At 52.0% G+C, this 14,319-nt stretch overlaps 1 protein-coding gene across 4 annotated transcripts; it reads left to right on the top strand.

The window, feature by feature from the left end:
* Nucleotides 1-2,505: 2,505 nt before the first annotated feature.
* On the top strand, nt 2,506-6,661 carry LOC123135703 (putative pentatricopeptide repeat-containing protein At3g25970). 4 transcript variants are annotated; one of them, XM_044554885.1, is made up of 5 exons: nt 2,506-4,986; nt 5,109-5,252; nt 5,449-5,818; nt 5,891-6,004; nt 6,436-6,661. In XM_044554885.1, coding segments are annotated over exons 1-2 (2,094 nt in total). In that variant the 5' UTR covers nt 2,506-2,894; the 3' UTR covers nt 5,111-5,252; nt 5,449-5,818; nt 5,891-6,004; nt 6,436-6,661. The 4 variants fall into 4 exon arrangements, with proteins under 4 accessions (XP_044410820.1, XP_044410821.1, XP_044410819.1 ...); XM_044554886.1 differs by having other exon boundaries at nt 5,763-5,818; XM_044554884.1 differs by having other exon boundaries at nt 5,109-5,818.
* The last annotated feature ends 7,658 nt before the right edge of the window (nt 6,662-14,319 follow it).

A 14,319-nucleotide genomic window follows, 5' to 3' on the forward strand; every position in this document is an offset into this window, starting at 1 on the left:
AAGGCCCGGTGGGAAAAAAAGGGGGGGGGTCCTTTTCTCTAATTTTATTTCTTTTCCATTTTCTCTTTTCCTTTTGCATTTTCCTTTTCTACCAAATGAGTTTTGTTATGAACAAAACTTGGCACATAAATCTAACACAATATTTTGAGATGGAACAAAAAGTATGGGGTCAAAAGGAGTTGTCTAACCATTTTTAGAAATTGAAAAGGCCAATTTTGTTGCCGCTTGGACCAAAAATTAAACCCATGGGCATTTTGGGAATCCAAAAGAGGTTGGTTCCAACATGAAAAATATCCAGGGATTATTTAACACACCTTGAACATTTTTATTTTGAACAAATTTGAATTTTAATCGTGATTTGGATCAAGTGAAGATTAGCAACAGTAATATGATAACATGGCACCATTAACAAGGGATCACTGTAGCTTAATTATCTGGGCGTCACAGTGCCACCCTCCGACGGCAGGCGCAGCCCCCGCCAAACCCCTTCCGACATGGTGGTTCCGACCAACTTCGGCTTCCTCATCTTCGATTCCTGATTCGGTGGCAATGGGATTGCTCAACTTCAGGTCAGGGAGAGATCCCTGCTCGGCTTGCCGGTGCTGGCAATGGTGGCGCCCGCAGGTGTCGTTTCCTTCTTGGAGGCGTTGCCAAGGCCTTCAGCTGCGCCCCTCTTCGAGCTCGGGGGAAACCCTAGGTCCGGTTCCTCCGGACCGGATGGCGACGGCGTCCCGGCATCGTTTTTCCTTCTTAAAGGCGCTATCTTACTCGCTCGCGGTGTCCGCAGTTTTCGGGTTGAGATATGATGGAATTCCTGTTGATTTGGCATTGCCGCGCTTGGTTCGGGCTAGGTAGGTTTTAGCTGTGATGTATCCTCTGTTCGGGCTATGAGCATCCCTTGTCTCTTTGCTCCGACACCATGTTCACGCATGTCTGCGCTCGTATCATGTGTTGTATCCTTGGTTGTACTCTTTCTTTTCCTTCTATCAATGAAATGATACGCAAGCTTTGCGTATTCGCGAAAAAAAGGAATGTTGCCTCGAGTTTCTTCTTCTTTCTCAGTGTATACAAGACATATTAATAGAAGCACATCTTATTGGACCAACTGATTCCCACATCGATCGGCATGTAAAATATATTCGCTCCGTCCCAAAATAAGTGTCTCAACTTTAATACATCTATTTCATGTTGCATCGACTGGAGCAAATCCATAAATAATTTTATAGTGTTGTCGTAGAGTTAGAGAAACAAAAAAAAATCTGGTTAAGACTTCTCTTCTTCATTAATAACTACTTCTTCCTATGTTCAGTTTAATTATTCTTTCATGAAGAAAAAGAATAAATAATTTCAACCTCTCTCAAACTCCACTTAAAGCACCCTATCCTCCATCCTCAGTCTCAGGCATTGCTACCCCATGTAACCCTAGACCTTATATTTTACGATACCATAGACTGTATACTCTGCAACTTAGGATGGTCTTTTTGGCTATGAGGAGTATATGCTCTTGGACGACCAGTAAATTCAAAATAAATAGTAGATAAATTTTAAATTCTGATATTATTTGTAGGTGTTCCAGTGTAACAAGTATGCTTGACAATTTTCATGTGAAACAGGATAACATTGCTTCGTCGGTGAAAAAAGTAAAATTAAGTGTAACATTTGGTGTTCAACTTGTTTTCTTTTGCAAAGGTCAAAATTCTTACTCTCTAAAAAATCGCAGACAGCATCTGGTTGTGACAATGAACACTTTTTTTTAATTTTATTTGGCATTTGCAAAACACATTTTTCCAAGAGCAAAATATGGTTTCTGCTGCAACCTACCTCTATCTTCTACTTGGCGATACCAGTCTCCAGGCAAACATTTATATAGTGGTGAAAATCCTATCAAATTGGCGATGTGGGACTAGAAACATCTCAGTGTAATGGTAAACCATATTTGACGCCTGGAGAAACACGCAGGTGTATGCGTGAGTGGGCCGAGCATTTACAGTTTTCTATATCTTTTCTCTTTGTTTTTTGATTGATTCTTTTGAAACTTTTATTCATTTTTTTTCTTTTTTTCCTTCCGGTTTTCTTATGTCACTTAATTAATTAATTATTTTTTGTCTTATTATTTCCTTTCCATAGTTTAATATATTTTTATATATAAATTTTTTAGGAAATAAATGCTGAATATTTTAAAATACATGATAAACTTCTACAACACAATGAACTTTTTTCAAATAAGCGATGAATTTTGCGGACAATTCACAAACTGTTTTTAACAATATTTTCCAAGAAAATGCTTTCGAATTTTCTTATTATTTTACATAATTCTAGAAAAACAAATCTAAGGTTATTGAATCAAACTTTGGGCAGCCCATAAAGGCAGGCGTGGGCGTTTGCCCACCTCCTCCATCCAATGCAAGCCCAAATTGGCTGAAGAAAAAGTTCGGCCCTCTTCTCAGTTAAAAAAAAAGAAGCTCGGGCCTCTCAACGGCGGCCCAGGCTACACGTATCGCGGACAAAAATGCGCAACCTCGCTCCTCTGTCTGCTCTGTTCCACGCCGCCGGCGGCCCTTGCTCCTCCGTCCGCTTCTATCCTCCCTCCCGCCCACTTCCTCCGCCCGCTCCTATCCTCCGTGCGGTGCTCGTATGGAAGGAAGAGAGAGGAAGGAATGTAAGGCGGGCCGCGCGGTGTCGTGCCCTGTCGCCTAACGACGGAGGCGGCACCGTGAGCTGCTGCATGCGGTGGGGCATCCACGGAGCCGGCGAGTTGGGTCCAGCAGACTGCACCCGGCGGCGACCTGGGCAGCTCTTTCCACGGGGGTGGCGACCTGGGCGCCTCAAACCATCCAAGTGCCAAGTAAGTTGGGTTTAGAGGTCAAATTCCCCATCCAAAAAACGCAAGAAAAATGCCCGCGCGCCAACTCCGCCGCAGCAGCCACCACCTCACCGCCGCCGCCGTCACAAAATCCCACGCCACCCTGCTCAAGTCCGGCGTCACCTCCCCGACGCCCTGGAACCAGCTCCTCACCGCCTATTCCCTCTCCCCGCTCGGCCTCGTCGCCGCGCGCCAGGTGTTCGACCAAATCCCCCGCCCAGACGCCGCCTCCTGGAACTCCCTCCTCACCGCGCACGTCTCGGCCGGCGCGCACCCCGATGCGTCCCGCCTCCTCCGGGCCATGCATGCCCGAGGACTCGCCGCCAACACCTTCGCCCTTGGCTCCGCCCTCCGCTCCGCTGCCGCCGTGGGCTGCCTTGCTCTGGGCGCCCAGCTGCACTCGCTCGCCGTCAAAGCCGGCCTCGCCGATAATGTCTTCGCTGCGACCGCATTGCTTCATATGTATGCAAAATGTGGCCGGACGAGGGACGCTCGTTGGGTGTTCGATGGAATGCCGGAGCGGAACACTGTTTCTTGGAACGCACTCATTGCCGGTTATGTGGAGTCTGGGAAGGTTGCTCCAGCAGTTCAGCTGTTTGTTGACATGAAGAGGGAGGGGTTACTTCCCGACGAGGCAACATTCGCTGCATTGCTCACAGTGGTCGATGAGTCCACTTGCTTCTTGATGCACCAGCTGCATGGGAAGATTGTCAAATATGGATCGGCATTGGGCTTGATAGTGTTGAATGCAGCAATCACTGCCTACTCGCAATGTGGTGCCCTGGTGAATTCTAGAAGGATCTTTGATGAAATTGGGGACAGAAGGGATTTGATCTCATGGAACGCAATGCTTGCAGCTTACGCTTCCCATGGGATGGAGCATGAGGCGATGAGATTCTTTGCTAGCATGATGCGAACGAGTGGAGTTCAGCCTGACATGTATAGTTTCACAAGTATCATAAGTGCGTGCGCAGAGCATCGTGACCATGGAGGGACAGTAATTCATGGTTTGGTGATCAAGAACGGCTTCGAAGGAGTCACGCCTATTTGCAATGCTCTAATTGCCATGTACACTAGATTTGGTGAGAACTGCATGATGGAAGATGCATATAAGTGCTTTGATTCCTTGCTGCTTAAAAACACCGTCTCCTGGAATTCTATGTTAACTGGGTATTCACAGCACAGTTTGAGCGCTGATGCCTTGAGATTCTTCAGATGCATGCAGTCAAAAAATATTAGAACTGACGAGTTTGCATTCTCTGCTGTCCTGCGTTCATGCTCAGACCTTGCTTTACTTCGGCTAGGTAGACAAATACACGGTTTAGTCATCCATTCTGGCTTTGCTTCCAACAATTTTGTTTCCAGCTCGCTGATCTTCATGTATTCTAAGAGTGGCGTTTTGGATGATGCAATGGAGTCTTTTGAGGAGGCAGATAAGAGTAGCTCTGTGCCATGGAACTCAATGATGTTTGGTTATGCGCAGCATGGACAGGTGCAAGCCGTGCGCAGCCTCTTCAATGAGATGCTGAAGCTTAAGGTTCCTTTGGATCATATCACATTTGTTGGCCTGATTACTGCCTGCAGTCATGCTGGTCTTGTACACAAAGGTTCAGAAATCCTCAATACGATGGAAATTAGGTATGGAATTCCTCTTCGGATGGAGCATTATGCATGTGGCATTGATCTGTATGGGAGGGCTGGGCAGCTTGACAAAGCAAAAGATCTTATTGACCGTATGCCATTTAAACCAGATGCCATGGTGTGGATGACCCTATTAGGTGCTTGCAGAATCCATGGGAATATGGAACTTGCAAGTGATGTGGCCAACCATCTATTGGAGGCAGAACCTAGACAGCACTCCACCTATGTTCTCCTCTCGAGCATGTATTCTGGTCTTGGGATGTGGAGTGATAGAGCAATCGTGCAGAAGGAAATGAAGAATAAAGGATTAAGCAAAGTCCCTGGTTGGAGCTGGATCGAGGTGAAGAATGAGGTGCACTCTTTCAATGCAGAGGATGGGTCGCACCCAAGGATGGAGGAAATATATGAGATGTTGAGTTTGTTGCTTCACAATTTTCCCATGCAGCTGCCGCATCTAGAAACAAGTGGAGCCATGGACTGCTGTGAGCAATTTGCCTCTTAATATTTATATTATTATCATTTTACATTCATTTGCATCGATTCTACTCTTCGAGTTTACAACCACCATCTGTTTATTCACACATGATATTTGGTTTGGCTGCAGAACTATCAAATTATGGGCATTAACCAGCCAGCCCCTGTTGGAGATGGTTGAGCACACTTCTCTTGTACATTCTGTGGATGCACATTCATTTTCTCTGATTGCTAGTGGCAGTGAAGACCTACCTCTCTGTCAATATATGGAAAGGTGAGTGTCAAGGGTGCAGTTACGATTACCATTACTTTCTCTTGTTTTTGAGGATAGTACTTGTTCGGATTCATATAAATTAGTGTTGCAGGAAAGGGAAAAATTATTCTGAAGGTGCAAAACAGTGATTTCTTTTTATTCAAGTATGTAGCAGATTGCAGATTAAGTGCTTCATGTACTTCGTTCTATAATGCAGATGGGATCTGTGTTTAAAGCATTGAGCACCTAGGTTGCATGTGTGGATGTGATGCTAAATTCTTGGAAAATGGAGATGGTGTAAGTGCATGTTCTGATCACTGAAAAAAGAACAGCGCGCTATAACGCCGCTAATAGCAATGCTATAACGTGCTGAGAATCATCTCGCTAAATAAATCAGTGTACAACGCCTCGCTAATAGCACGCTATAGCGCGATATAACACACTAATAGCATATTTTAAGGCTGGCACTATATTTTTCCTTCTGATGGAATTGTGAGGGTATGGACAACCAACCATAATATGGTTCTGCAGTGATGAAGAATGTGCAGCTTATACACAGATCTTTTTTCTCAGCACACAGTTAGCAGGTTGGTTTCTGTTGTTTCCTGAATTTTCCGTATTTCTGTGAAGTTTTGAGTTTTGACATCTTCTGCTTAAAGTGACCGTTTAAAAGCAAGGAACAGCAAAGGTATTCCAGCTAAGGGAGAGAGACAATGCTAGCCAGAAGATCATTATGAAAAAAATGGTCTTTCAGCTTCATTCTATTTTGTGAGGTATTGCTGCTACTACATTGTGCTTCAGATCTTGTTGGTTTTTTTTTTCAATCGAAAGCTTCAAATCTTGTTATTCCATCCATCCAGCAAGACCAGAGTTCTCTTATTGGTTTGTTCTTTTGATATATTGCATAAATATAAGTGATAATCTTTAGCCTATTAGCTTGATTGGTTATATATCAATTTACATTACTCTGAAAGAATGGTAGCTGATACAACTATATTAGCAATGTGCAAAACATTACCTGTTAACTGGGATTTTCTCTCTGTATTGGCAGTTGCTTTAATTGACGATTCATTTAATAGCATGCGTGATTGAGACAAAAATAAAATTAGCAGCAATACTGTGCACGGAAATGAAACATCTTGATATTCTAACCCATGGTGGATAGTCATTTTATCTGATACAACGAAAATCTTGATTTGATCAGGTGGAAGGGAAGCCTCCTTCCTGCTGGTTGGAGCTTTTCAATGCTATTTTGATGCCACAACATGAACTGCAATTCAACATTTATGTACTTTTGGCAAAGACAAGTTCATGTACTCTGTATTTAGTCGAGCTTGTGTCTTAAACAAGTCAATGTAGCATAGCTGCATGGTGAGTACATTTGACTGAAGAATTCGCAAACATAATGGCAGGGATTCCTTCATTTTTTACGTCAGGCGTTTGTTCGGGCCAGTAAATCTTATTCGACGCATGGACTTATGATGAATCCCACAACGGAAAAAGAGACAGAAGTGTGAATCACAAGTGTTACTTTTTCATGCAAAATAACCATCACAGATTCACAAACAAATGGAAGTGCCGATTAATCCCCAGAATGTACTGACGACCCTACAATTAACTGGGACAAGCGCCGCTAAAATAATCATGGCATCTACTGTCCAACAAAGTGCCAAACGAATCACAATGGCACAGGAACACCAAAGAATTTGTAACACACCAAGGGAAAAGGGGATCGGTAGGAGAGGGGGAGGAGAGAGAGAGAGACTTGGAGAGGAAGAAGAAGCTTCGTTAAGAGGAATGATTCGAGATGAGGAATACAGCTTGTCACATCACATGCCCAACCACAGCCGGCTGGTGCCTTTTTAAACTCGGCCAGTACTACGCGCCGGCGGACCGGCCAGGGGTTCGGCCGGTCAAGTCCGAACCGTCAGATGCAAATGCTGTTGGCCATTAGATTAGCCTTATCCCTTCGCCAAAAGTCAACTCTCTCCTTCCTCACGAGCGCACTCCTCGCCAGAAGTAAAAAGGGGAACGACCCGCAGCGGCCAGCCTACACGTGCTACCAACTGCACATCTCCCGGCCATGGCCGCAGCACCTCTTCGCCGCGCATCTCCCAGCCATGGCCGCCTCACCCCTTCGCCCCGCAACTCCCGGCCATGACCGCCTCACCCCTTCGCCGCGCATCTCAAGGCATGGCCACGGCACCCCTTCGCCGTCGTGGCAGCTTTTGCTGCCTATGGTGGCAGCTTCTTTCACCGGGGTGTTGCAACTTGCAGCATTCAGGTGCATCGTCCCGTCGTCCTCGCCATTGAAGCTCCCTGCACGGGTGTACGCTGAGCGCTCCGTCGTTCCCTATCGTAGCAAATCAGCTCAACGGTGGTAGCTTTTTGTTTGCCGATTGCAGCAAATCAGCTCAACCTCCGTGGTCGCCATGGTCACCATGGTCACCGTCGAATAAAAGAAAAAGCTAGTTCCAGCAAATTTGTACACCGGTTCCAGCAAAACTCTTAGATAGTTGTAGCAAAACAAAAGGCATCGCCACCGTCAAACAACGCCGCCGTGCATGGATGTAGCAAAAAAAGTCGTCGGTGGTAGCAAAAATAGGATGTGGTTGTAGCAAAGTGTCGCTGGTTGAGTAGGATGAACTCCAGTAGTAGCATTTTTGGGTGCTGGTTCCAGCAAACCCCCTAGCCGGTTCCAGCAAAAACAGGTTGCGGTTGCAACACCCCCGGTCCACCAGTCGAAAATGCCGCCATGACCCGACACTTCGCCGCGGTCACCGGTTCCAGCAAAAATCGGGTGTGGTTGTAGCTCCGGGTCTAGCCGGTCGCAGCACTTGACCGCAGGGGAGGAAACAAGGACATGGACGAAAGTACGCCGCGGTGCCTTCCTCGTCGTCGTTCATGGTCTCCGCCATGAGCGCGCTAGCAACACGCGCGGGGATCAGCAGAGAGGGCGGAGGGGGAGAAGCGGAATAGCCGCGGGCACGCTGGGGAGCAGCGAGGATCAGCAGAGAGGGGGCAGGGGAAGAAGCGGAATAGCCGTGGGCGTGCTGGAGAGCAGAGATGCGGGAGGTGGAAGAAATAGGGGAGAGGTAGCGTAGATGGGCCCCCGCATCCTACGTGTAGCAGGTTGCTTCGTTGGGAGCGTGCGCGCGTGGACGCGACCGGCCGATGCTTCGGCCGGTGCGCCGGGCCTAAACGTTTACCTTTAAGCTCTCCCCTCGCCTCTCCTCTCTCACACTTACAAGTGGGACCGATCCTAGCTGTCACACTGGACAAGTGGTGGCCAAGTGGCCAGGTGTGACATTCTCCCGTCCTTGCGATCCAGCCTCCTCCTGTGAGCTTGCGTCGTCAACCTCCCAGATTGCAGCGGCAGGGAAGCGTTTGCGCAGCACGTCGAAATCCTCCCAGGTGACTGCGTGCGGTGAACTGTCGCCCCACTGCACCTTGATCTGAACCACCGGTGTGTTGCCCCTCTTCATCATCCGGCGCTCCAGGATGCGCGTCGGCGCCGTGCCGGCCAAGGACAGGTCAGGCACCCGCGGCAGTTCCGCGCACACCGGCGTATAGTCTGGTGTGAACGGCTTCAGCTGGGAGACGTGGAAGACTGGGTGCACCCGACTGGACGCGGGCAGGTCGAGCTTGTAAGCCATGAGCCCGATCTTCTCGACGATGGTGTACGACCCGAAGAACTTGAAGGCAAGCTTGGCGCAGGGACGGCTGACAACGGACTACTGCACATATGGTTGGAGCTTCAAAAGCACCTGCTCTCCCACCTGAAACTGGCGCTCTGTACGATTGCGGCCGGCCTGCTTCTTGAAACGCTGCTGGGCGCGCTCCAGCTGGGCGCGGATGTGCGCGGTGTGCACCGCCCAGTCCACGTCGCCGTTGGCCGTGGCCTCGCCAGGCCATGCCGTAGTCGCCCCCAAGTTGGCTTCCTTGCCGTACAATGCCTTGAATGGAGTGCAGTTGAGTGACGAGTGGAAGGTGGAGTTGTACCAGAATTCTGCCATGGGCAGCCAGCGACGCCACTTGCCGGGAGTGTCGTGTACCGCACACCACCGTGCACCGGAGGTACATCTCCATGCACTGGTTCACGCGCTCGCTCTGGCCGTACGTCTGGGGGTGGTAGGCTGTGGAGTAGAGGAGCTTCGTTCCTGCGTCGTCCAGCAGCTCCCGCCACAGAGTGCTCGTGAACACCTTGTCCCTGTCGGAGACGATCGAAGCCGGCACGCCGTGAAGCTTGACCACATTGTCCCAGAACGCGCGCGCCACCTGCGACGCGTGGAAGGGGTGGCGTAGTGGAATGAAGTGGGCGAATTTGGTGAAGCGATCGACCACGACCATGATTGTGTCGAATCCTTCGGAAGGTGGTAATCCCTCGACGAAGTCCATGGTGAGATCTTCCCAGGGCGTTGTCGGCACCGGCAGAGGCGCCAACAGTCCAGCCGGCTTGGAGAGCTCGTGTTTGGCTTGCTGGCAGGTGGTGCATTGATGCACGAACTCCTCCGTGTCGCGCTTGAGGCCGCGCCACTCGAAGTGATTGCGCACCCGCTGGTACGTGGCCATGGCGCTAGAGTGGCCGCCGACCGCGCTGTTGTGAAGCGCGGCAATGATCTTGGTGCGGAGTGCGGCGTTGGCTCCAATCCAGAGCCGGCCGCCTCGACGAATGGTGCAGCTCGTAGCTGTCCTCGTCAGGACTGGTGACGGCGAGCTTCTGCAGGCGATCTTGAGCGTCCGGGTCGGTGGAGTAGGAGTTGAGCACCTCCTGGATCCATGCTGGCTGGCAGGCCGAGAGCGCGGCCAGGTCCAGTTGCTTGCCCACGCGGGACAAGGCGCCCGCAGCACCGTTGTCCAAGCCGCGCTTGTACTGGAAATGGAATTGTAGTCCGACCAGCTTCTCCATGGCCTTGCGCTGCAGCTCCGTCTCCAGATGCTGTTCGCCCAGATTGCAGAGGGATTTGTGGTCCGTGAGAATGTCGAACGGACCACGCTGCAGGTACGGGCGCCACTTGTCGACGGCCATCATCACCGCCAGGAACTCCTTCTCATATGTCGAGAGTTGTTGATTGCGCACTCCTAGCGCCTTGCTGAAGTAAGCCACCGGGTGGCCGTCCTACACGAGCACTGCGCCCACTCCGGTGTCGCACGCGTCGGTCTCGATCGAGAACGGCCTGTCGAAGTTGGGGAGGGCGAGTACTGGCGTGGTGACCATCGCCGTCTTGAGTCTGTTGAACGCCACTTGAGCTTGTTCCGTCCAGGAAAACCCCTTCTTGGTGAGCAGCTGCGTCAATGGCTTGGCGATGATGCCGTAGTGCGGCACGGATTTCCTATAGTAGCCGGTGAGGCCGAGAAACCCGCGCAGCTCGGTGGCATTCATCGGCGTCGGCCACTGTTCCATGGCGCTCGTCTTCTCCTTGTCCGTCGCCACTCCCTCCTTGGAGATCACGTGGCCGAGGTAATCGATGTGATCGGCGGCGAACGTGCATTTTGACTCCTTGACATAGAGCTGGTGTGCGCGAAGGAGCTCGAAGACGATGCGCAAGTGCTCCAGATGTTCCTCCATGGTCTCACTGAAAACAAGGATGTCATCCAGAAAGATGATCACAAACTTGCGCACGTACTTACCGAAAATGGCGTTCATCAGGCATTGAAATGTGGCCGGCGCGTTCGTGAGGCCGAATGGCATGACCCTGAACTGAAAGTGGCCGTGGTGCATTTTGAACGCCGTCTTGTACTCGTCCTGCTCGCGCATCCGGATCTGGTGGTAGCCAGCGCGCAAGTCCAACTTGGAGAAGACCGCAGCGCCAGCCAATTCGTCGAGCAGATCGTCGATGGTGGGCAGAGGGAATTTGTTTTTGATGGTGGTATCATAGAGGCGACGGTAGTCGACACAGAACCGCCAGGTCCCGTCCTTCTTCTTGACTAAGAGGACCGGAGCGGCGTACGGGCTCACGCTGTGTGTGATCACGCCGGCGTCCAGCATTTCCTGTACCCGGCGCTCGATCTCATCCTTCTGGAGCGGCGAGTAACGGTATGGTCGTGTGTTCTCCGGAGTCGCGCCTTCGACCACAGTGACGGCGTGATCGTACTGGCAGTGTGGAGGAAGCCCTTGTGGTGCCGCGAACACGTCGGCAAACTCCTCCAGGAGATCAGCCGGCGGCGTCTGGCTGGCGCACTTCCGTCGTGGTCGTGGCGCATGCCCGGACGAATCCACCATGGCCATCGCCCACACATCATTTCCCGCGAGCATCTTGCGCAACTCGTCGGGGTTGATGGCTTTGAGAGTTGTTGCCGCCTTGGTGGGCACGCCCCGGAGCGTGACCTCGTCGCCGTCGTGGGTAAACTTAACCCATTTGTCTTGCCAGTGGCAAGTCATGGGGCTGTGCTGGGCTAGCCAGTCCATCCCCAGGATGCCATCGTAGGCGCCAATATCCAACTCCCGCATCGGTGTTGCGAAGGTGTGCCCCTGCATCCACCACCTGAGCTCTGGAACAATCCGGTGGCAAGAGAGGCGATCACCGTTGGCAACCCGCACGTCCCCCCGCGGCATCTCTTCCGTCTTCAGCCCGAGGCGATCGACGAATGATTTGTTGACGAAGCTGTGCGAACTGCCCGAATCGAGGAGGAGCAACATGACCTGATTGCCAACCAGCGCCCACAGACGAATCGTGGTTGCCAAGTCCGTGTCGTCCAGGGCGTGCGAGGAGAGCAGGCAGCACTCTGGTGCGTCCCCAGCTGGAGCGAGTGGTGGTGCTGCCGGTCCAGGATCATCGAGCAATTGCAGTGCATGGATGGTGTCGTCGGAGAGGACCTCACCGTGGTCCCCGATGCTGATCGTGAGCAGCTGGGCAGGCTGAGCGCACCGGTGCTCCCGCGAGTAACGGTCGCCGCACTTGAAGCACAGGTTATTGGTGCGACGGTAGTCACGAAGCTGTCGCTCGCGTGCGTAATCGTTAGTGGGCGCGCGGTTGGGCGCGGCCGCCCGAGGCTGAGGTTGCGTCGTCGCCGGTGGAGGTCGCCCTGCTGGCGTGATGCGTGGGCGCGCGCGCGTCGTGCCCAGTTCCTCCTCCTGGATGCGCGCCAGCACGGATGCCCTGGTGATGCTCGAGGGCGCCTGGAGTCGAACGGGGGCGCGCAATTCATCCTTCAGGCCCAAAATGAACTGGGTGACGAAGAATTTGGTGTTGATGGACGGGCCGAGTGCGAGCAAGTGGTACATCTGTTCGTCGAACGCCGCGCGGTATTCAGCGACGGTGGCGGTCTGCCGGAGCTGCAACAGCTTGTGCATGACCATTTCAAAATCATTGGCCCCGAACTCCTCCAGCACCGCTGCTGTGAACGAATCCCAAGTAAGACCACGACGTGTTTGACGAAATGCTTGCAGCCAGTGCGTGGCCTGGCCTTTGATGTACAGGGCCGCCGTGGTCACCCACTTGTGCGGCTCGACCTTGTAAAGCTCGAAGTACGCCATGCACCGATCCAGCCAGAGATACGGCGCGGCACCGTCGAAACGAGGAAAATCATGCTTCGGTGGCTTGTGGTAGTCGTTGCCGTGGTAGCCTGATGTAGGAGATGGGATGGCGGCGAATCCACCCTGGGGCGCCACGGGGATCAGCGGGGGACGGTGATCGCCCAGGCGCGCGTGGTTGGGCGCCGCGCGACCTGGTTCGTTCGCCACCTGTGGCGCTTGTGGAGGCGGCGGGGGCGGTGGTGGTGGTTGGTGCGTCGCGGCAGGCTGGTGGAGCACGGTGGTGACCGAACCCGATGGCGACGCAGAGCCCTCCACCGTCTTGCGGGTCGCGTCGACGTCGGCCTGCGTGAGGTCGAGCTGCCGGGCGAGTCCACGCACATCCTGCTAGATCTGCGCGTTGAAGGCCGCCTGGATCTCGATCCGATTGTCATGGATCGTCTTCTGCTCGTCCATCTTGGCGAGGAGGGACTCGAGCATCTTGGTGATGTTGCTCGTGCTCTCATCCATGGCCGCCAACACCTGGCGCGTAGCCGCTGATGCTTTGGAGGGCGCCATCGCCTTGCTCGGAGGAGATTGAACCCCGCGACGGATTTTGGGTGTGCTTGCCGGAGCAGCACACACCGACGCGGTGGTTGTTACCGATCTGCAACCAGCGCGACGGGGAGAAAAATTTGGGGCGAAAAATGGCTCTGATTACCAACTGTAACACACCAAAGGAAAAGGGGATCGGTAGGAGAGGGGGAGGAGAGCGAGAGAGAGACTTGGAGAGGAAGAAGAAGCTTCGTTAAGAGGAATGATTCGAGATGAGGAATACAGCTTGTCACATCACATGCCCAACCACAGCCGGCTGGTGCCTTTTTAAACTCTCCCCTCGCCTCTCCTCTCTCACACTTACAAGTGGGACCGATCCTAGCTGTCACACTGGACAAGTGGTGGCCAAGTGGCCAGGTGTGACAGAATTATTGCCTCTGCTATTTCTAGGTGTTCACAACATACAGTTACATGATGATATCTCTGGTTTTCCTTTCTTGCTGTATTTTACACTCACCGTGATCCGACACAAGCTCAACACCAACATCAGACAAAAATTAATTTAATTAGGCCATGTATGTACAGGAAGGGGACGAATGTCATCATCATCAGCAGATCATCTGACAGCCGGTTGGAGATCACCGTGCCTTAGTGGCGTGCCCGTTGGTGGCCCTCGAACCACGGCGCCCATCGCCGTTGCTGCGTGGTGATGACCACTGGTGCACTGCAGCAGAGCGTCCGTGGGCGCGGCCCCTGGATGACGTCCCGCTCCCTCCTCTTGCCTCCCTTGTCTGGCTCTCCAGTGCCTCGATCTGCTCAAGCGTCTCGAGGACCTCCTTCATCGATGGCCTGCTCCTGGGCTCACCGGCAAGGCAGTTCAGCGTCAGCTGCGCCGCCTGGTGAGATTGTTTGGAGTTGTACTGTCCCTCGAACTAAGGGTCCATAAGAAAATTAAATGGAAAACACAAAATTAAAAAAAAAAACGAAAACCCCTAAACCTTGTAGTACGGTTGGTGTTACCAACCAGTACTAATGGTCTCTCCGTCCCCGGCGCTGGCTCGTGTCACGTGGTGGCCCTTT

Source organism: Triticum aestivum, chromosome 6B (assembly GCF_018294505.1).
Source record: "Triticum aestivum cultivar Chinese Spring chromosome 6B, IWGSC CS RefSeq v2.1, whole genome shotgun sequence".
Taxonomy (NCBI): domain Eukaryota; kingdom Viridiplantae; phylum Streptophyta; class Magnoliopsida; order Poales; family Poaceae; genus Triticum; species Triticum aestivum.